General features: G+C 42.6%; 1 protein-coding gene across 2 annotated transcripts in view; it reads left to right on the top strand.

The window, feature by feature from the left end:
• The first annotated feature begins 274 nt into the window (after window positions 1-274).
• Entrep2 (endosomal transmembrane epsin interactor 2) overlaps window positions 275-22,174 on the top strand; it is a 469,028-nt gene continuing 447,128 nt past the window's right edge. For both annotated transcript variants that reach the window (XM_074061963.1, XM_074061962.1), the window contains exon 1: window positions 275-708. In XM_074061963.1, coding sequence (XP_073918064.1) covers window positions 490-708 — 219 coding nt within the window. In that variant the 5' untranslated portion in view covers window positions 275-489. The remainder of the gene's footprint in view (window positions 709-22,174) is intronic.

Genomic DNA, 22,174 nt, shown 5'->3' with positions numbered 1-22,174 from the left:
TTGCCCTTGTCGCGCTGCGGTCCCCGCTCTCGTCTTCTGCATGCACGGAGGCCTGGTTGCGGGGACCACACCTGAGTCCTCCTCTCCGGCGTCCTCTGCCAGGGTCCCGACTCCAGGGTCTCGCTCCCGCCCGCGCCCAGCGCGCGGCGGCGGAGCTCGCGCCCGGCACGGCGGCTCGTGCCCGCGCTTGGCCCGGGGAGCGCGCGGGGCGGGCGGGCGGGAGAGGGCGCAGCGCGGCGCGGCGCTGCCGGCGGGCGGACGGGCGGGCGGCTCGGCGGCGACATGGGCGCGGGCTCTGGGGGGGACTGCGGGTGCCCGGCTCCCCGCCCGGCTCAGCCCGCTCTCGGCTCGCGGCTGTCGCAGCCTCCGCGGCCAGCGGGGAGACTGTCCCCGCAGCCGGTGCAACTTGCCTCGGACCTTCTGTGAGGAGAGGCGGTGGCGCGCCGGGGCCCGGCGGGAGCGGGGAGAGGCGCTCGGGAGCCCGGCACGATGCCTCCAGCCGGTGGCCCCCGTGCGCCGCGCCCCGCCGCGCTGCCCCGCAGCCTGTCCCGCCTGCGCGAGTGCCCGGGCCGCTCCCGCATCGTGCTGGCGCTCGGGGCCACGCAGATGGCGCTCGGATGCCTCATCGTGGCTGTCAGCTTCGCCGCCTTGGCGCTCACCACCTCGGCCCGCGTCCGCCACTCCTGCCCCTTCTGGGCTGGCTTCTCGGTGAGTGTCTGCGGCCCCGGCGGGGGACAGGGCTCCAGGCTAGGGCGCGGGGCCGGGGGCGCGAGGCGCGGCAGCCGCCCGGACGTCACCGCGAGCGCCAAGTTGGGGCGCGAATGCCCAGGGTCGGGCAGCTGCAGCGCGGGGTGCAGTTCAAAACTCCAGGCAGAATAACAACTCCGGGGACCGGCTCCTCGCTCCTGAGGATCGTGTCTCCTTGGCCATTGCGCGGATCCCCGGAGGTACTTCTCTTAGGGGTGACGGGTGAACCAGGCGCCCACCATTGGCCACGCGAGGATGGGCAGCGGTCGGGACCCAACTTAGCCAGCGAAGCAGCGGCCGCGACCAAGGCAGGGAGGTGGGATTCGAACCCGGGGATCTGCTGCGTGTCCGCGTGCCTCGCCTTTGCGGCGATCGACCGGAATCCCGGGCGGGGGCGGGGGTTGGTGGGGTGGAGGCGCGTGGTGCGTCCGGCTAGGTGGCGGCTCCGTGCTCGCTGTAGGGACTGGCCGGCCTCCTCTGGCCACTCACCCACTCGTTGGGGACTTCATGTTTCCGGTGTCCTCCCAGAGTGGCCTGTTGGACTGGGCAGGTGACAGGCTGCGGGAGTCTGGGAGGCGTGTTTTCTGAACTGCAGAGGGCAAGGGTGATTTTTAGGATCTTGATCCCCAAATCAGAGAAACCAGTGACTCACAAACCTCCATAAGAGAGACACTAGGGAATTTCTATTGAGCAAGTGGTTATCCCCAAGATTCAATTTTTGGCGTTTTCTAGCATTTTTGATGAAAGTTTCTCTTTTCCTGTATTAGTGAAAAAAAAAATAGGAAAGATATATACAGAAGGGATATTTATAAAGACAGACGCTTGTTCTGAGAACTCCTGACATCTCTAACTACATTTCGTTTATGGTGCTGAAACACAGTTATAGGCTCACACGGTGTTTAAATTCCACCTTCTGAAATCCAAACCAAGCCTTTGTAATTAATATTTGCTATTTTTCTTGAGTTTTGAAATTAAAAAAATCCTCTCAGCTTTGCTTTTATTTATTTATTTAGTTTGCAATGGCCTTTGTTCTCCTAAGTTCGTTGTATGGCTTTTCAAATGAGATCCTCGAAAAACTGCTTTTGAAGCAGGAATTGATACAGGTGTGGTGGCTCATCCTAATGGGGGGTATTAATTTTCAAAGCTTATCTCAGATTAGGGGACTGAATAGAAGCCACGGAATGTGTGGTCACAGCTCTTCAGTGTTCAAATCAATGGGAGCGAGGTGGGAGGCAGCCACAGGGGAGCCATGATTCAAATGCTTTCCTATATTTAGTCTTCACACATCTGTTGCTCAGTTTTTAGCATTATTTAATATGCATTGTTTTCATGTCTGTCTAGTGGGCATGGAGGTTGCAGTCTGCTGGAACCAGCCTACAGGTGGCAGACTGGTGAATTAGCTCCACTTCTTGGCTCCTCCTGGAGCTTCCCCCTCCTCCCCCATCTCCTCCAGCCTCAGGACTACTCCCAAGGGTATGCAAAGAGAACTGCCTTTTAATAATAAATCCAAAGGGGAAAACATTAATTGGACACAGTAGAAAAGCTGTTTATGTGAAAAAACGCACCTCCACTTCATTTCAGCTTAAAGAGTTAAGAATGTAAAACAGTTAATTCAGTTTGCAATTTAAATGTTATGCTCTTCAACAGCTATTTATTAGTTCTAGATTCAGAGTAATTCCACAGAGTTCTGCAGGGTGCACACATTTCTCTAGGGCTTAGAGAATAGCAATGAACCAACCACAACACACTGCCTTGCATTTTAGAGATTTTAAGGTAACTTCTGCCTAGCCTCCATCTCTCAACCTCCCATCCTGCCATCTGTTTTCCCATGAGCATCTTTTCAATCCTCAAACTTAATTTGCCACAAGTTCCTTTAAGATTTTTTCAATACAAGAGGCTGGGTGCTGTGGCCCAAGCCTATAATAATCCTAGCTATTAGGGAGGATCATAGTTTCAGGTAGCCCAGGCAAAAGAAGTTTTAGAGAACCCCATCTCAATCACTGGCTGGAGAGGGTGGCACATGCCTGTCATCCTAGCTACTTGTGGGGAAGCACAAATAGGAGGATTGCTGTCCAAGCATTAAGCAAAACCCTATCTCAAAACTAACCAAGTGGTAAAGCACCTGCCTAGCAAGTGTGAGGCCAAGTTCAAACTCCAGTACCACTCATGCCCACAAATTCTTTCAATACAGTATATGCTGTTTTTCACATGTTGTCTATACCCTTTGCAAAAACGGTGATTGGTTCCAGTTACTTTGTGTCAGGTTTGTGTGTTAGTGTGGTTGTGACCCAGGTTCATTGCTATCCACAGCTCCTACATCCACAGATTCAACCAACTGTGGATTGAAAATATTCAGAAAAGCCCCTGCATCTGTAGGGAACATGTACAGACTTTTCCCTTGCCATCATTCCCTAAACAATACAGTGTAACAACTATTTACATAACATTTGCATTATATTAGGTATTATAAATCATCTAGAGATGATTTAAAGTATACAGGAGGGGTGGTAGGGTCTAGCTCAGTTATAGAATGCTTGCCTAGCATGGGCAAGACCCTGGTTTTTGTCCTCAGTACTGCAGAAAAAAAAAAAAGGTGTGTGTGTGTGTGTGTGTGTGTGTGTGTGTGTGTGTGCGCACACAGGAGGATATGTGTAGGCTTTACATAAACACTGCATACAGAGCACACATGGGTTCTTGTTTCTGCAGGGGCTCTGTATCCAGCCCCCACTCATACTGAGGGATGACTGACGCTTGCCCTCTGAGACTGGACATTGGTGAAAAAAAAAAGGATGGTTTTCATTTAAGAAGGGCAACTAGGGAGAGCTGGCTTTTGTGGAAATCACACCAGGAGACTTAGGGCAGCTCTCTGGTTTCTTTGAATGTTCTGGAAGGAGCTCTGTGTGCTCCACAGCCATCCTGGTTTTCTTAACCCTCTGTGGTTTGTGTATGGTGAAGAACCATGGTGAAAACAACTCTCCTTGAAGTAAAAGAAAATCAGACCTAAGTGAAACAGTTACTTAGTGCTTATTGTATGCCAGTCATGAAGCTGAGCTGTATGTGGTGTCATAGACTTATATAGCGGTGGCTGAGTAACCAGCTGTGCCTTCTGGTGCTTGGAGCCTTGGGAACTTCCCTCCCTTTGAATTTGGACCAGGCCTGACTTGCCTTAGCCAGTAGGATGTGGCACAGTTGAGCCTGCCTCTCTTCTGGACCTATATCTCAAGTCCTAGCAACTTCTGAGTAAGATGAGGTGAAGAGGGATTAAGTAACTGATCCAAGGTCACTGAGCTGGGAAGTGGCTTTGAACTTAGGTGCTCTGACTTTAGATGCCATATGCATAACTAACCATTAGACTAAACTGCCCAGGCAGAAAGGGATGGAATCATGCCTAGTGTTAAAGGAGGAAAAACCCAATACATGCCTGGACAGGTGAAGATTGAAGGATTCCCCATTTGAGGATGGGGAAGCAGAGGAAATTTCAGGTCCAGGGTATATGTGGAAAGGTTTATTCTGGCTCACAATTTTGAAAGTCCCAGTCCGTGGTCAGTTGACCCATTACTTTTTGGTCTGTAGGAAGGCACATCACAGTGCAAGGAATGGCAGAGCAAAACCACTTATCTCATGACCAGGAGACAGAAAGAAGAGGAAAGGCTGACGACCCATTGTCCCCTTTAAGGGCACAATACTAATGGCTGGAAGACTTTCCACTATGGCCCACTTCGTTTGTTTGTTTGGCAGTACTGGGGCTTGAACTTAGGGCCTCACTCTTGCTAGGCAGACACTCTACCACTTGAGCCACTCTGCCAGCCCTTTTTTGTGTTGAATACTTTTGAGATAGGGTCTCTCAAACTATTTGCTTGAACTGTCTTTGATCTGTAATCCTCCCAATCTCTGTGTCCTGAGTAGCTAGGGTCACAGGTGTAAGCTACCTGCACCTGACTAGGCTCTACCTCTTAAAGGTTCTATCAGCTCCCGATTGTGCCATGCTGGAGACCAAGCCTTTATCCCATGGGTCTTTGGGGGACATTCCAGATCCATCTATAGCAGGCAGACAAAGTGGAGGCCTGGCCAGAGGCCTGTGATGAGCAGATTGCTGCCGGTGTTTTTATTACCTGAGGACCAGCTTTGAATGGTTTCCCTGTCCCAGGCTGTGTTGTCCAGAAAGTCAGTGGTCCATCAGTTGCTTGGAGGTGAATGCTTCACACATTTGAGAGATGATGTATTAACAATTTAGAGGAGTCACGGAGCTGGTTGCAGGTCTGGACAAGCTACTCTGTAATAAAAGTTTTATTATTTTCTTTGAACTTTTATTAGTTCCCAGGACATTAAACAAGTACATTGAGAATTATCAACATTACCAGTTATGTATGTTGATAAATGCATGGTCAGTAGGACCTGACTGTCTGTGTGTAGATTTTCCCTTTAAAAATCCTGTAGCAGGCATGGTGGTACATGTCTATAATCCCAGCCCTTGGGAGGCAGAGACAGGTAGATCACCAGTTTCTGGCCAGCCTGGGCTCCATAGCAAGACCTTGTTTCAAAACAAACAACAACAAAAAGCAATTCTACTGGACTTTTTTCATACTCCTAAAGCAGTATATATATATATACTTGCAATAAATGAAAAAAACAAAGAAATGTACCAAAATAGATACTTTCTTGTACACCAGTTCTCTACGAATAGGTAACCAATATTATCAGAGTTTTTTTTTTTAATATATCTCTTCCACATTGTCCTTTATAGTCACAAAATATATTAGAATTTATATATGTGGAATATGTTTCTTTTAAAAATATAAAAATGGAATTATACCACCCCCATTAGTCCTTGGCTCCTTGAAAATGCAATGTTTAATGAATATTCCCTGTCATAATGTTACTGTCTTTTTTTTTTTTTTTTTCATTTTTCTTTTATTATTCATATGTGCATACAAGGCTTGGTTTATTTCTCCCCCCTGCCCCCACCCCCTCCCTTACCACCCACTCCACCCCCTCCCGCTCCCCCCCTCAATACCCAGCAGAAACTATTTTGCCCTTATCTCTAATTTTGTTGTAGAGAGAGTATAAGCAATAATAGGAAGGAACAAGGGGTTTTGCTGGTTGAGGTAAGGATAGCTATACAGGGCATTGACTCACATTGATTTCCTGTGCGTGGGTGTTACCTTCTAGGTTAATTCTTTTTAATCTAACCTTTTCTCTAGTTCCTGGTCCCCTTTTCCTATTGGCCTCAGTTGCTTTAAGGTATCTGCTTTAGTTTCTCTGCATTAAGGGCAACAAATGCTAGCTAGTTTTTTAGGTGTCTTACCTATCCTCACCCTCCCTTGTGTGCTCTCGCTTTTATCATGTGCTCATTGTCCAATCCCCTTGTTGTGTTTGCCCTTGATCTAATGTCCACATATGAGGGAGAACATACGATTTTTGGTCTTTTGGGCCAGGCTAACCTCACTCAGAATGATGTTCTCCAATTCCATCCATTTACCAGCGAATGATAACATTTCGTTCTTCTTCATGGCTGCATAAAATTCCATTGTGTATAGATACCACATTTTCTTAATCCATTCGTCAGTAGTGGGGCATCTTGGCTGTTTCCATAACTTGGCTATTGTGAATAGTGCTGCAATAAACATGGATGTGCAGGTGCCTCTGGAGTAACAGTCTTTTGGGTATATCCCCAAGAGTGGTATTGCTGGATCAAATGGTAGATCGATGTCCAGCTTTTTAAGTAGCCTCAAATTTTTTTCCAGAGTGGTTGTACTAGTCTACATTCCCACCAACAGTGTAAGAGGGTTCCTTTTTCCCCGCATCCTCGCCAACACCTGTTGTTGGTGGTGTTGCTGATGATGGCTATTCTAACAGGGGTGAGGTGGAATCTTAGTGTGGTTTTAATTTGCATTTCCTTTATTGCTAGAGATGGTGAGCATTTTTTCATGTGTTTTCTGGCCATTTGAATTTCTTCTTTTGAGAAAGTTCTGTTTAGTTCACATGCCCATTTCTTTATTGGTTCATTAGTTTTGGGAGAATTTAGGTTTTTAAGTTCCCTGTATATTCTGGTTATCAGTCCTTTGTCTGATGTATAATTGGCAAATATTTTCTCCCACTCTGTGGGTGTTTTCTTCAGTTTAGAGACCATTTCTTTTGATGAACAGAAGCTTTTTAGTTTTATGAGGTCCCATTTATCTATGCTATCTCTTAGTTGCTGTGCTGCTGGGGTTTCATTGAGAAAGTTCTTACCTATACCTACTAACTCCAGAGTATTTCCTACTCTTTCTTGTATCAACTTAAGAGTTTGGGGTCTGATATTAAGATCCTTGATCCATTTTGAGTTAATCTTGGTATAGAGTGATATACATGGATCTAGTTTCAGTTTTTTGCAGACTGCTAACCAGTTTTCCCAGCAGTTTTTATTGAAGAGGCTGCTATTTCTCCATCGTATATTTTTAGCTCCTTTGTCAAAGATAAGTTGCTCATAGTTGTGTGGCTTCATATCTGGATCCTCTATTCTGTTCCACTGGTCTTCATGTCTGTTTTTGTGCCAGTACCATGCTGTTTTTATTGTTATTGCTTTGTAATATAGTTTGAAGTCAGGTATTGTGATACCTCCTGCATTGTTCTTTTGACTGAGTATTGCCTTGGCTATTCGTGGCCTCTTGTGTTTCCATATAAATTTAACAGTAGATTTTTCAATCTCTTTGATGAATGTCATTGGAATTTTGATGGGAATTGCATTGAACATGTAGATTACTTTTGGGAGTATCGACATTTTTACTATGTTGATTCTACCAATCCATGAGCATGGGAGATCTCTCCACTTTCTATAGTCTTCCTCAATCTCTTTCTTCAGAAGTTTATAGTTTTCCTTGTAGAGGTCTTTCACGTCTTTTGTTAGGTTTACACCTAGGTATTTGATTTTTTTTGAGGCTATTGTAAATGGAATTGTTTTCATACATTCTTTTTCCATTTGCTCATTGTTAGTGTATAGAAATGCTAATGATTTTTCTATGTTGATTTTATATCCTGCTACCTTGCTATAGCTATTGATGATGTCTAGAAGCTTCTGAGTAGAGTTTTTTGGGTCTTTAAGGTATAGGATCATGTCGTCTGCAAATAGGGATATTTTGACAGTTTCTTTACCTATTTGTATTCCTTTTATTCCTTCTTCTTGCCTAATTGCTCTGGCTAGGAATTCCAGTACTATGTTGAATAGGAGTGGAGATAGTGGGCATCCTTGTCTGGTTCCTGATTTTAGAGGGAATGGTTTTAATTTTGCTCCGTTAAGTATAATGCTGGCTGTAGGTTTGTCATATATAGCTTTTATAATGTTGAGGAACTTTCCTTCTATTCCTAATTTTCTTAGAGCTTTTATCATGAAATGATGTTGGATCTTATCAAAGGCTTTTTCTGCATCTATTGAGATGATCAAGTGGTTTTTGTCTTTGCTTCTGTTAATGTGGTTTATTACGTTTATTGATTTTCGTATGTTGAACCACCCCTGCATCCCTGGGATAAAGCCTACCTGGTCTTTTTATGGCTGTGTAATTAGTCCATAGGATGGTTATTACAATTCATTCAGTGTTTTCTTCTATGGGGAATATTCTGGTTATATCTATGTCTCTACAAATAACACTGTTTATCTTAGATGCCAGGGCTTCTTTCTCAGAATAAATTCCTCAAAGTGCAATTGCTAGTCAAAGGGTATTGTGATCTGGAATTTCATTAGGTGTTGGTGGATTAATTTCCATAAGAGGTTGTAGTTACTCCCATCTGGAGGAACATCACACGAAACCACCGTTTTCCCACTTGCAGAATGGGATTTTAGCAGTTCTGAACACTTTTATTACTCTGATAGAAGAAAAAAGGTAACTCATTGTTTTCATTTCTCTGTGTTGCTATGATCAAAATACCTGAGAAAACAATTATTTTTATTGTGCTGGGAGGGGTACATTGTGGGATTTACAAAAGTTCTCACAATGTATCAAATATATCATAGTTGAATTCACCCCCTCCATCATTCTCCTTTATCCCTCCCTCCATTCCTGGAAGTTTCAGCAGGTCTCATTTTTGCATTTATACACGTGTACACAGTATTTGCACCACATTCACCCTCCTTCACCCTCTCCCACATCCTCCCCGCTCCCACTGGTACCCCCTTTCCAGGCAGGACCTGTTCCACACTCTTGTTCTCTGATTTTGTAGAAGAAAAAATAAAAAAAGAAAAGCAATGACATTTTTGCTTGTTTGGTATAAAGGTAGTTACACGGGGTGTTTCCTTGTGACATTTCCCTGTGTATATGTACTATAACCCCAATTTGTTCATCTCTTCTGTTCTTCATTCTACTTTAGTCCCTTACTTATGATTTCAGCCAGTTTAAGAATTATATATTATTCTTGTATAGGAAGTAAATCAATCGTATTCACCTTCTGAACTTCCTTCTTTTACCCTCCCCTCTCGTATGTGACCTCTCCTTAGTGTGACCTGTTTTTCATAATATTGCTGTATTTGTATTAGCTCTATATTCCACATATAAAAGAAAACATGCAGCTTTTGGCCTTTTGAGTCAGCTAACTTTGCTTAAGATGATGTTCCGAAGAGAACAACTTAAAAGTTTTATTTTGCTTACAGTTTCAGAGGGTTCAGTCCACAATCGCTTGGCCTCAAGGCAGAACTACATGTCTGGGGAGCTGTTCTTTACCTCATGGTGGACAGGGAACTGTGGGAAGTGGCCTGGGGACCAGGTTTACCCTTCAAAGGCACTCCTCCAGTCACTTACCATCCTGGTAAAGTTTCCAGAACCTCCCAAAGTAGCACCACCAGCTGAGGACCAAGTATCCAACAGATGAGCCTGCAGAGGCATTTGTATTGAAACCATAATATTCTGATTTTTTACTGCAACTTTATTATGTGTTGCAAATATTTTCTCACTTGGCATGACTTTTTGCTGTCTCTTGCCATAAAGAAATTTAGAACCTTTTTTTTTTTAAGCTAGTCAAATCTATTAGTTTTCACTTTTACAGTTTCTGGATTTGGTTCCCTTAAGAAGGTTATCATTATAGAGGTCAGACAAATGCTCTTCTAAATTTCCTTCTAATAATTATAATTTTATTTTTATATTCATGTCTTCATTCATCCAGGGTTTATTTTGCATGTAATATTTAAAAAGGGTTTGACTTTATTTGCCTCCAAAGTTCCTATGTACACGTGCTTCTGTTTTGGGACTCTTCAGTTTTTCAATCTTGTCTGTTTTAAAGACAACACTGCACCCCCCCCCCCTCACCTTTTGTTTCCCTAGTGCTGGGAATCGAACCCAGGGCCTTGTGCACACTAGGTAATTGCTCTACCACTGAGCTACACCCTCAGCCCAACACCACATTGCTTTGATTACAGTAACTTCATGGTGAGTTTTACTAGATGGTAAGGCAAACCTGTCCACGCTATTTTTCTTTCTTTTTTTTGTGGTACTGGGACTGGAATTCACCAGCCCTTTTTTGTGATTTTTTTTGAGATAGGGTCTCACAAACTATTTCCCTGGGCTGGCTTTGAACTGCAGTCCACCTGATCTCTGCCTCCTGAGTCATGCTGTTTTTCTTTTTGGAAAGTTCTTCCATGTGAACTTTAAAGTCTATGTCTAGTTCCTAGAAAGGTCCTCTTAGAATTTGGATTGGAATTACGTGACATTTGTAGATTAGTGTTGGAAGTACTGAGTTTTGTCATATTAAATCTTCCAATTTGGGATTATGATATATATCTTCATTGATTTATCCCTTATTTTATACTTTTCAGAAAATATTTTATAGGGCAACAGAGTTCACTCTACCGAAAGTCCTCCTGAAAATTAAACCAATGAGTAAGACAGCCACAGAAAAAGCAAAGAGATGATATGGTTCACAAAGATGAGGGGACCACCTCAAGAATCCCCAAATGTAGTAGGTGTGGTCACACCACCAGCAGCAACAGGGTCACCATGAGTAACTTGCCCCTAAAATGGCATGCATCCAAGAGGAAAACAGAAGGTTCGGGAAGGATTTTGCCCAGGTGAGAACAGCAAGCTGCCACGTTACATCTTGAAGAACCTGAGAAGTGGATTGTAAGTCTTCCACTGTAGAAAGACAGAGCCTCATCTGAGCAGCAATGACTGGAAACATATACCAACTTGAGCAGGACAGGAGCACAGGTGGCGAGAGAGAGTAGAAGCAGATGGTGGAGGTGAAGAGAGGACCCTCAAGGAAAGAGATCTCAGAAAGTGCTTGTGATGATCACCTTCCTGCCACCCTAACAGAATACCTGCAGTAATAAATTTATAAGGTGGAACGCTTTATGTTGGCTCATGGTTTCAGAGGTTCAGCTGGTGGTCCTTTGGCCCCATTGCTTTGAGCCTGTGGTGGCACAGTACATCATGGCTGTGGGAGTGTGTGGCAAAGCAAGCTTCATTACCCCACAATATCTGGGAAGGAAAGAGAGACAGGAAGGGGTTGGGATTCCAAGATCCTCTTCGAGGACTTGTCTTCCATGACCTAACTTCCTCTCATTAGGCTCCACCTCCTAAATTGTCCACCATCTCCCACCAGCTCCACATGGTTGCTTGGCTGATGAACAAGCCTTTAACACATACGTCCCTTTAGTGGGGGCGGGGGAAGCCTAAGCTAACTGTAGCACTGCTCTAACAGAAAAAAAAAAAAAATCCAAAAGCAAAACACCTAGAAAAGCTAGGAGTGCAGCCTTGGGAAAACAGGGGCTAAAGAGATCTAGAGCTGGAGTATAGAGCCAGAAGCAAGAGCTTATCCTGAGGTTTCTCTGGTCTTAACCGAGAAACAAGTGTTTTCATAGAAGTTCAGATTTTGGGCTTTGTGAAGATCTGTTGAGCCCAGCTGGGAAACTGTCCTAATTCAGTCCCTCTCCCCCTCCCAATTTCTTGTACCTTCCCGATTTTTGGCACTTTGTCCTAATAGGTCAGGAAAATCTGCCTCCTTCAAACATGGGAAATAAAAAGGGATATGTTTGAACATCATGCAAAACTTACTCAAGGAAAAATGATGAAAATGAACATAACAGTACTACAGAAAATGGGAGCACACCAGAAAAATTATAAACTAAGCTTTTTTTGGAGGCACTGGAATTTGAACTCAGGGCTTCGCACTTGCAAAGCAGGTGCTCTACTGCTTGAGCCACACCTCCAGTCCATTTTGCTCTGGTTATTTTGTTGATGGGTTCTTACGAACTATTTGCTGAGGCTGTCCTTGAACCAAGATACTTCCAATCTCAGCCTCCCAAATAGCTAGGATTTTTAGGTGTGAGCCACCAGTACCTGGCTAAACTAATATTTCAATATAAAATAAAATAAAATTTTGTAGGAGTAATATCAATCAGAAATTAAGAGAATTACAAAAGATATGTCTAGATAATAAGAAATCTTGAAATGAGAATAGAAGTGACAGGAAAAAATTTTGAAAAAAAATGAGTTTCAGAAATGAAGACCAAATTAGAAGGAAATACAAGAGCCAATGGAAGCACAGAAATACAAAGTGAGGATGAAAAGGTGAAAAGTAAAATAAAAACAAAGAAAGGAATAAAGTGAATAGAGAAAATCAATATAGAAGTCAGGCAAAGTATGTATAATTAGAACATTGGGGAAGAAAAAACAAAGCAATAGAATAAAGTAAATATTTAGAACTATAATGCAAGAAAGCATTTTCTTAAAGTAAAAGAAGACTTGAAAGGATACACTGTATGGCTGAGAAAAAAAAATCAGTAGGAAATGGTTAACATTGAGACGTATCCCTAAAATAAAAGATTTTAGAGGTAAGAAAAAGATTCTTTGGCACCTTAAGTAAAAAGCCCTAGTCACTTGTATTTGTTGTGCATTGGAACATCATAGGCTGATTCTATGATGGAAAAAATGAAATTATTTCCAACCTACAGAAAAGCTGCAGACCAGAACCAGACCACAGTATTTCTTTTCATTCAAGCCTCCTATTTGGAACCATTTATTACATGTGCTCCATGGCTTGTGCTGTGCACACTCTCTTTCTCAGTGAAAAAGAATCCAGTATTGGTCATCTTTTCTTTTTCTTTTTTTTGAGATGGGGTCTTGCTATGTAGTCCATGACATATCTTCTTTTACATTTTTACTTTGAACTTTGTCATGATATTTCTAGTGAGTTTGTTGCAGACAGCATGTAGTTGTATTTTTTTTAAAAAAATTTATTTTCAAAACCCAAAAGTAAAAAATCGTGTACATTTATCATGTATATCATAACATTTTCATATAGCTGTACATTTTGGAATGGCTAAATCAAGCTAATTAGCACCTCTATTACCTCACATACTTAAATTTTTGTGGTACAAATATATCTACATGCTTAGCAATTTTCAAATATGCAATATTTATTATTAACTATAGTCACCAGGCTGTGTGACAGGTTTCTAGGACTTTCTTATGACACTGACTAACACTCTGTACCTTTGATCTGTATCTTCCTAGTCTCCTCCCCTCAGCCTGCTCTTATTAACCACCATTCATGAATTCGTTTTTTAGATTTCACAGCTGATATCTTGTGTGATATTTGTCATTTTGTGCCTAGCTTCTTTCACTTAGCATAATATCCTCCAGATTCATCCATATTGCCACATGTAACAGGATCTCCTTTTTTAAAAATGCTGAATAGTATTTCACGGGATATGTATGCCACATATATTTCTTTATTCATTTATTTGTTGATGTACAGTTAGGCTGATCTCATACCTTGGCTATTGTGAATAATGCCAAAATGAATGTGGGACTATAGATACCTTTCTGACATATGGATTTCATCTCCTTTGAATATATACCCAAGGATGGACTTGTGGGTTCATTTGGAACTTGTAGTTCCACTTTTAATTTTTGGAGGAACCACTAGTACTGTAATGGCTGTACTAATATACATTCTTATCAATAATGTACAAAATTCCCCTTTTTTGCCATATTCTTATCAACACTCATTATTCTTTTTTCTTTTTTATGTCCCAAGTGCTGGAATTATAGGTATGTACCACAACACCCAGGCTCTTTTGGTAGGTGTTCTAAGTGGGCTTATTCTTTTGATTTCTTTTTTGACGACTTTGTTGTTAGTGCATAGAACTGCTACTGATTTATGTATATTGACTTTTTCTTCATATTATTGACTACTGGTTTCATAATGATGAGGTCAGAGAAGACATTGGATATAATTTAATCTTCTTAAATTTGTTAAGCATGCTTTTCTTTTCTTTTTTTTTTTTTGTGGGTGGTAGCTTCATACTTCAATTTTAGACATATTTTTCTCTGCCTCCTGGGGCCGGCAGCCTTTAGTGTCTTTTCTGCTTGATCATGTTCAGCCTCAGGCCCCTCACTGCCACTCTCCACCTTCTTCCCTCTGTTGAGACCAACATGAAGCACTATTTGGTGTTTGTCTCTTCGGTACTTACAGCTGTGTATAGTAGGAAGGCTTCTGTGTTAGTGTAAGTTGCTGTCTTGCCTCAATGAGAAGCTTACATCTTGAGAATTTTGTGTTAGATGTCCCCTTGTGTGTTTTGTTTGTGAGTAGGGCCTGTAAGTTCTTTTGGTTTGATACAGGGAAATCAGGCCATTCCCGTCTGTTAAGGTGATTAATAGATTTAATTTTATTCTTTTTGAGTTATTTTATGATTATACTTTATGTTCTTTTTCTTTTGCTGGTTCAATCATTATGATTTTTAAGAAATTATTTTTTTATAATGATGGTAAATATATGTAACATAATCTTCTCTCTCTCTTTTGCTGGTACTGGGATTTGAATTCAGGGCCTCATGCTTGCTAGGCAGGTGCTCTACCACTTGAGCCACTCCATCAACTCCTAGCTTTACCCTCTTAAGTCCTTTAGTATATCTTCCATCTCCCAAACTTAAAGCCCTGGATCCTCTACTTCTTTCCTCACAGTACCTGGCCACTACCATTCTACTTCTTGTCCCTATGCATTTGACTGCTCCAGGTTTCTCATGTAAGTGGAATCACAGCATTTGTTCTTTGTGACTGGTTTGTTTCACTCAGCATAATATTCTCAAGGTTCATGTCAACTGTAGCATGTTATAGAGTCTTCCTCCTTTTCAAGGTTGAATAATATTCTACTGTATGCACACACCTCATTTTGCTCACCCACTAATCTGTGAATGGACGCTTGGGTTGCTGCTACCTTTTGGCTATTGTGAATGCTGCTGTAAACGTGGCTCGGTGTACGAATATCTGTTCTCAAGTTGATTTTTATTTAGTTCTCTAGCTGCTCTCTCCTGTGCTCTTCTTTCTTTTAGTGGTTATAGTTTCATCTCTAACAAACCTATTTAAATATGCACTTTCTGTGGGCACACCATACTAGATGATAAACCATTCTTCTCATTCCAGCCAAATGGTTTTGTTGTGCTTTCTACCCCTCAGTCCACCCATCCACCATCACTCTCATACCTGAAACCCCATAGGGACAAACCTTTCCCTATCCCCTGGTTCATATTAAAAGACTTCTTCAAAGAAAACTGACCTTGAATATTATGTAGTCTGTACAATTTGAATATGTGATCAAGAATTCTTTTTCTTTGTATTTCAGTTTTATTGGGGGAATTTTGAATGGGAATTTTTTAAAGATTGAGAGTACTGTATCCTGTGGTTTTGTTGAAGAGTAAAGAAATTGCAGTAAAGCCTGTGATGATTTCTTCAGCATGCTTATTTTTTTTCCATACTTGCAGCTGATTTCAAACTACGTGGGAGGCATTTTGCATTGGAAAACTGTTGTCAGGGTGACAGACATGGAAGGAAAGATGTGGATAGATGTGGTAGAAACTGGCACACAGCTTCCTTTAAAACCTCAGACCCTCACCCTCATCAGCACCCCATTGGGACTCAATGCTGTGGGCATTACCTGGATGAGTGGGGGATACTTTCAGGTTCTTTGAGAAGTCTCTTTCTCCTTCCTGACAAGGATGGTGTGTTAGCCAGCTTTTAGTTACTATAACAAATACCCAAGATTATTAGATTATGAAGAATAAAGTGTGTTTTAGTTCACAGTTTTAGAGGTTTCTATCCAGGATTGGTTGGCCCCATTGCTTTTGAGCTTGTGGTGAGGCAGCACATCACAGTGGGACTGAATGGTAGAGCAAAACTGTTCATCCCATTGCTTGGAAGATAAAAAGGGAGGGGAAGGGTCCCTCAATCCCCTTGAAGGCACACTCCCAATGACCCATGGACCTGCCAATTGGCCTCACCTCATAAAGGCTCCACCACCTCCAGATAGCGCCACCTGGGGGAGCAAACCCTTACCTTTGGGGATACTGAAGATCCACGTGATAGCAGTTGATATATGTAATGATTCCTTTTAGCATTTTCGGAGGCTCTGGCTACATGCCCTCCTGTCTGTTAGCCAGGTGTAGCCCTGGACCTTCCTGTGTAGAGAACAGGTAAATCAAAGATAGGATTTCCAGGCTCATGGCATGCCCAGGCTTCAGACCTATCTGAATTCTTTTCCTGCATTTAGGCATTTTAGCAGACTTATTTCTCCTCCTCACCCCTTTATTGAGATATGATTGACAAATAAAAATATGTATATATATATAAGGTGGACAAGGTGTTTCAACAAATATATTTTGTGTAATGATTACCACTGTCAAGCTATTTAATATATCCATCACCTGGCATGGTTACCTTTATTTTGTGATAAGAACCTTAAAGATCTACTCCACAACCATTTTCAAGTACACAATACATTATTAACTGTAGTCATCATTAGATCCCAGAATTTATTCATCTTATAGCAAAAAGTCTGTGCACTTTGACTACCATTTCCCCATTTTGGATACTATGATTTGAAATTTAATCGTGGTCTACTCTTTTCCCCTCTTCTTCCGCCTGTTGATGAAAGTGTCACATTTTACATAAAGAACCCAGCACAGTGAGGAGGGAAATGATCTTTAGAGCCCACAGAAGTTGGGGATGTTAACATACTGGCAGTTTTGGGGAGGAGGGAGAAATGGTGAGCCAAGCATTTAGGACGTAGTAAATGCAAAGAAGCTACTTCTTTTTCATTGGTGGCTGCCAGAGCCGTGACACAATTATCTGTCACATGGAAATGTAAGTAGTCATTCTACAGTAGATCCTTAAAACTTGAGCAAATTCTTTTATAGAGAAAATTTGGAAGTTTATGAAAAAAAGTAAATTTCTATTTGAAAAATGAGCCGTGCATATTATCCAGTTATGAGAGGCATTGGCTTCTCTTCTACAGCGATAAAGTATGAATACAGCTGGCCTTCCGTGTCTGCTGGTTCACTCTGCATTCAACCAACCACAAGTAGCACGTATCTGGAGAGAATTGCATCTTTACTGAAAATGAAAAAATGACTTCTTTTTTGTCATTACTCCCTAAACAATATGGTATAACAACTGTGTCTGAGGCATTTATGTTGTATTAGGTCCTGTAAGTCATCTAGCAATGGCTTAAACTGCACAGGAGGGTATGTCTAGATTCTATGCAAATACTAAACCGTTTTATATGGAGATTTGAGCTTCCACGGATTTTGATATCCATAGAGGGTCCAAACTGGAACCAGCACCTCACAGATCCTAAGGACAAGTATAATGGCTTTGGCAGTGAATGTAGTGATTCTGGAATCTTTAGCAGAATTTGAATGAACTCTGGTAATCATATCTATTTAACAGGGTCATAAACAGTTTGCCACATAAGCATAGATGCACCAGAATCTTCTGATTTAACAAATCATTCATTTTGCTCAGTTATTCCCTATAGAGTTCTTTTCAACCATCCACAAAGGGACTCTACCTTTTTAGAAACTGATTTTTGACACAGCCTGAGCAAAAGGCTGGGCGTCTGCTTTGCACCCACCACGTCACCAGATGCAGTGTTGGAGTCACCAGGTCCTCTCTCTGTGCCATGCTGACTCTTTTAAAAAGTGGGAAAATATCCCCTACAAAATGCAGTGGATTGACAGAGCTGTCTGTCATGACAAGTAGTAACTAGCTTCTGCTCAAAGTATTGTTTTCTTTGTGAAGAATGTACACATACACATTTCCTGATACATCATTAGTAACAAAAAAGAAAGAAAAAAATCCCAGAACTCCCTGAGCAGGCACCGGTGGCTCTCCCCGCGGTCCAGATGCACAGCCTTCAGAGACAGGGATGGATCCCAGAGTTCAAGGAGCCAGAGAGAAGCAGTGCTTGTCTGTGGAGGAAGAAGCTGGCATGCTGTGCTCTGTGGCAGTGAAAGCACAAAGTATTTGTGTAGTCAGTCCTGTCTTATCACCGGGGACTCCCAGGGAGCGCCTGCAACCTCAGATAGTATACTCCTGTAGGTATTGTGTTTTTTCTTACACTTGTCTTGCACTGTGACCATAACTTTTGTAGTTTGAGGTACAACAGGAAAACGTGCACATTTTTTCCTTTGTTCACAATTTCACTGATAGACTTGTTTTTACATAAATCTCAGCAACCTTGGTATGTGATTTTTTTTTTTTTTTGGTCTTTGTAAGCCAGGAACTTTTACTTGTTGACATAAAGGGAGCATTTATTCTTGTCTTGGGGCCACTGACTGAAATTTTTAGTAAAAATTGCAGTAGTGACAGAAGGTTGGATAACTGGAAGGACTTCCGAGACACTGCCTCAGCTCATACTTGCAGAGGATTTTTTCACAAAGGGAACTGGTTGTGGAGTGGCAGAGAAAAGAAACCCAAGCAGAGATTGAAAAGTCCAGGCCACCCACATGCAGCTGCCAGGCCCTTTCTCTATCACACAAGATGCACTTGGTCTTTGAATTGTGAGTCCTTAAGCTAGCTGATAAATCCTTGGCTGTGGGGGCATAAGGCTCATGGAAGGAGGTGGCTTTTCTGTCTTTCTGAACATGTATCCAAAACCAGGATGCTTAATCAGTTCAGTAACAAAAACTAAGAGGAGCCAGGTGCAAACAATTATGTTGACCGTTTACTGTAAACAATCTGATAGTTGGTACAGTCACCCTCAGGTGTGTCTTGGACCTTAGCACAGGTCAACATTAATTGCTAATGTGGTACATCTCCTCTTTTGACTGAAGACATGCACTGTGACTCCAAGTTCTCTGGAGACTCTTACAGGGTTGCAACAGACCTTGTGAATTAACCCTGCTGTTTTGTATAGTAATCATAATTCATTTTTTGCCTTCTTTTAGTTTATGTTAATTTTTCCTAGTATTTGCCTGATTTTCTGATTGCATTACTTTTTCATTTCTGCTTGAGGGTACTAATTGAAATTCTGCAGAAAGTCAGTTTTTCTGTTTATTTTTCTAAATCTTTTATGGCTTGGGTTTCATTAATGGTCTTGGTTGTCCTTTGACATCTGTAGGATTGAGGAGGAGGCTGGCTTAGCCCTATCCAGATGTAGGTAGGGCACAGCAGGCTACACCTTTGGCTGCTTGGGCTGGGCTTAGGTGAATTCTTCTCCTGAAATATCTTGGACTAATTTGAAGAGTGCATGCTCTGGGGCATGACTTCTTACCTTGGAGGTAGAAGAGACAGAAGTCTCATCTTTTGTTAGGGGTAGTATCCTTTGGACTTTTGCCTAAAAATACACACTGATGCTGTAAGTACTGGAGTGTGAGGGGCCTGGGTCCATGTGTACCTGCACAGGTAGCCTTTTCACCTGGATTTGCTTTGGAACCTGTGGACTCATGAGTGCAGGATATCTTCCCTCTCTAAAGCCTTCTCTCCATAGGTGCTGGTCTGAGCCTCTTCTCTATGGCTCCTCTGCCATATGTGATCTTAACTTTTGTTCATGAGATTCAGTGACCTTCTTTTTACTCCAGTTCCATGAAATGAACTACATCAGAGGAGAACTCCAGGGGAGCAGTTACCAGTCCAAGACGGAGTAGCAGAGCCTGTCTCCAGCTGGCTGTCCCTTGAGTCCTGCCCCAGTTTTCTAAGTTGCATCTCATACCTTACTTTCTACTGCCTGGTGGAAACTTTTTGGACCTCACTCTAGTTATTGGAAGAATAATATTTATGAAAATTTAAATTGACCCATTTTTTTCCTTCCTGTAAAGCATGCTACCCTGCAGCTCTTGTACCCATTAAATCAAGGACATTCATTGCTTTGGGAGATAAGCAGGTGCTTTCTAGAACAAAAACCTCATTTCTCAGTGTTGAGTCCCAACACTTACTTTCCTAAGTCTCTAGAGAGACTAAGGCCAAGAAAAGCAGGGTTTGTGGCAAAAGAAAAAATAATCTTGTTCTAGAAGCTTTCCTTTATATACTAGCCGAGCTACATAGCCTGGAAATGGTTTTGTTCTTAAGTTCCATGTTGATAGGATGGAGGATATGGTGGGAAGAAAGTTCCCATCCAATAAGAAGTAGAAAGGAAGGGGGAGGGAGGAACCCCTTTAGGGCTGGGAAGAGTTGAAGAGAGGGATTTGGAAGTGAGGAAGCTTCTTGGTTGCCTGAGAAGAGGCACACATCCCACTCTCCTCCTTGTGGTACAAGCCAGATGGGTATTGAGAACCTGAAATGTTGGCTGGTGGCTTCTTTGACTCCCATGTCTTTCAGCATGATGTAGGAGTCATAAGAAAGCTATGGGGAGGGAAATGTCTAGACCAGAGGTTGTCAACCTCTTTCTGTACAGGACAGTAAATTTTTTAGGCTTTGTGGGCTATCAGGTCTTATGTGACAACTACTCAGTTCTGATGTAGTACAAAAGCAGCCATAGAGGACCGAAGGCGTGGCTCAAGTGGTAGAGTGCACCTGCCTGGCAAGTAAGTACAAGGCCTTGAGTTCAAACCCTAGTACTGCCAAAGACAAATGTGAGTGGGTGTGGCTGTGTCTCCATGCAACTTTGTTTATAAAAGCACCAGGTGTCATAATTGGCTGATCTCTGGCCTGGGAGTTTGGGTCTGAGATTTCCAGTGGACTGTATGCGAAAAAGACATCTGGAAGTTTCTGTGTTGTTGTGGGACATGTTAAATGTAGCTGAGAGTGAACAGTTGGGGTGTCTACCACGTGAGCCTGCCAGTAGGCACAGAGACTCTCCTACTTGAGTCTATGGGACAGACTGTGTAGCTGGAGCCCATGGAGACTCTAACCCAAGCCTAAGGATCCACAGGACCACCCCAAACTGAGGTGGGGGCAGAGATAGCAAGGCAATGAATGGCCGTGCTCCCTGAGAATGGGGCCCATGCATTGTTCCTTAGAGATATAGCTTTGCAGTGGCACACCAAACACGGGGCTAACACCAAAGGATACTGTTCAGAAATCCAAGTTGCTTCACTCATCCTGCTGTGTCCTAGGTGGTGGTGTAGGACGGGGAGACCTCAGGTGACAACCTGCTTTTCCCCACAGGCCTGCACTTTCCGCTACACCTCTTGCTTCCAGGAGCAAGAGCCCCTCATGCTCACCCTCACCTTGGGGGTGGGAGAACTTGCAAAGGAGCAGATCTCACTTGGCACAGGTGGGTATCGAGGAAAAGTATGTGGTGTGACTAAAGAGAATGGCTTTAGCTAGTTTTCTCTGACCCTCATTTATTTTTATTGTGTTTTTTTTATTAGCCTATAATAGCTGTACAGGGATATACATTGTGACATTTACATATTTGCTTGCAATATATCTTTTTAAAAAATTTCCAACATATCTTAATTATATCCACCCTTTCATCCTCCCTCATCCCCCCTTCTTAGAACAATATCAACAGGTTTCATTATTCTATTTTCATACATGAATACAAAATACATCCACCAAATTTGCCCTCCTTCACCATTTCCTTAAACCCTCCTTCTTCTCACTGGTTCTGAGCCTCATTTTTATCATTTGTAGAAAGAGAGATTGAATCTGAGTACCGTTTCCAAACTAGATCACATTGTAGCCTTGCAGAAATACAGAAAGTCATGCTTTACCCATCAAGTAGTCAAGTGTATAACAGAGCAACAATCTGTGATAAACACACGCAGGTACGCAGGTTCCTAGGAACACTGGCTACCAGTCTAAGAATGCCCGGGTTGAGCCTGAGGGAGGGAACACTCAAGATCCTTCCCGGCAGGTCCAGACAGTCCAAGGTCATGACAGTGGTTTTCCTATGCAGACCCAGTAAACAACTTGAAATTCCTCTTTGGCCTCAAATGAGTACTGCACAGTGCCTATTAAGGTGACTGTGGAGTGAGTATGGATAGGAAGCAATCCTGCCAGTTTGTGGGAGGGACCTGTGGCATAGCTGGGGACTGTATTGATTCTGGCTGGAGTCTCTCTCTCTCTCTCTCTCTCTCTCTCTCCTCTCTCTGTTTTAGTGATACTGGAATTTGAACTTAGGGCTTCACATTTGGTAGGCAGGAGCTCCATTGCTTGAGCCACACCTCCAACCCTTTTTTGCTCTGGCTATTTTGGAGATAGGGTCTTACTCTTTGCCCAGGCCAACCTGGACAGCGATCCTC

The sequence above is a fragment of the Castor canadensis genome, chromosome 19, assembly GCF_047511655.1.
Source record: "Castor canadensis chromosome 19, mCasCan1.hap1v2, whole genome shotgun sequence".
Taxonomy (NCBI): Eukaryota; Metazoa; Chordata; class Mammalia; order Rodentia; family Castoridae; genus Castor; species Castor canadensis.
This window is presented reverse-complemented; position numbering and strand designations above follow the sequence as displayed.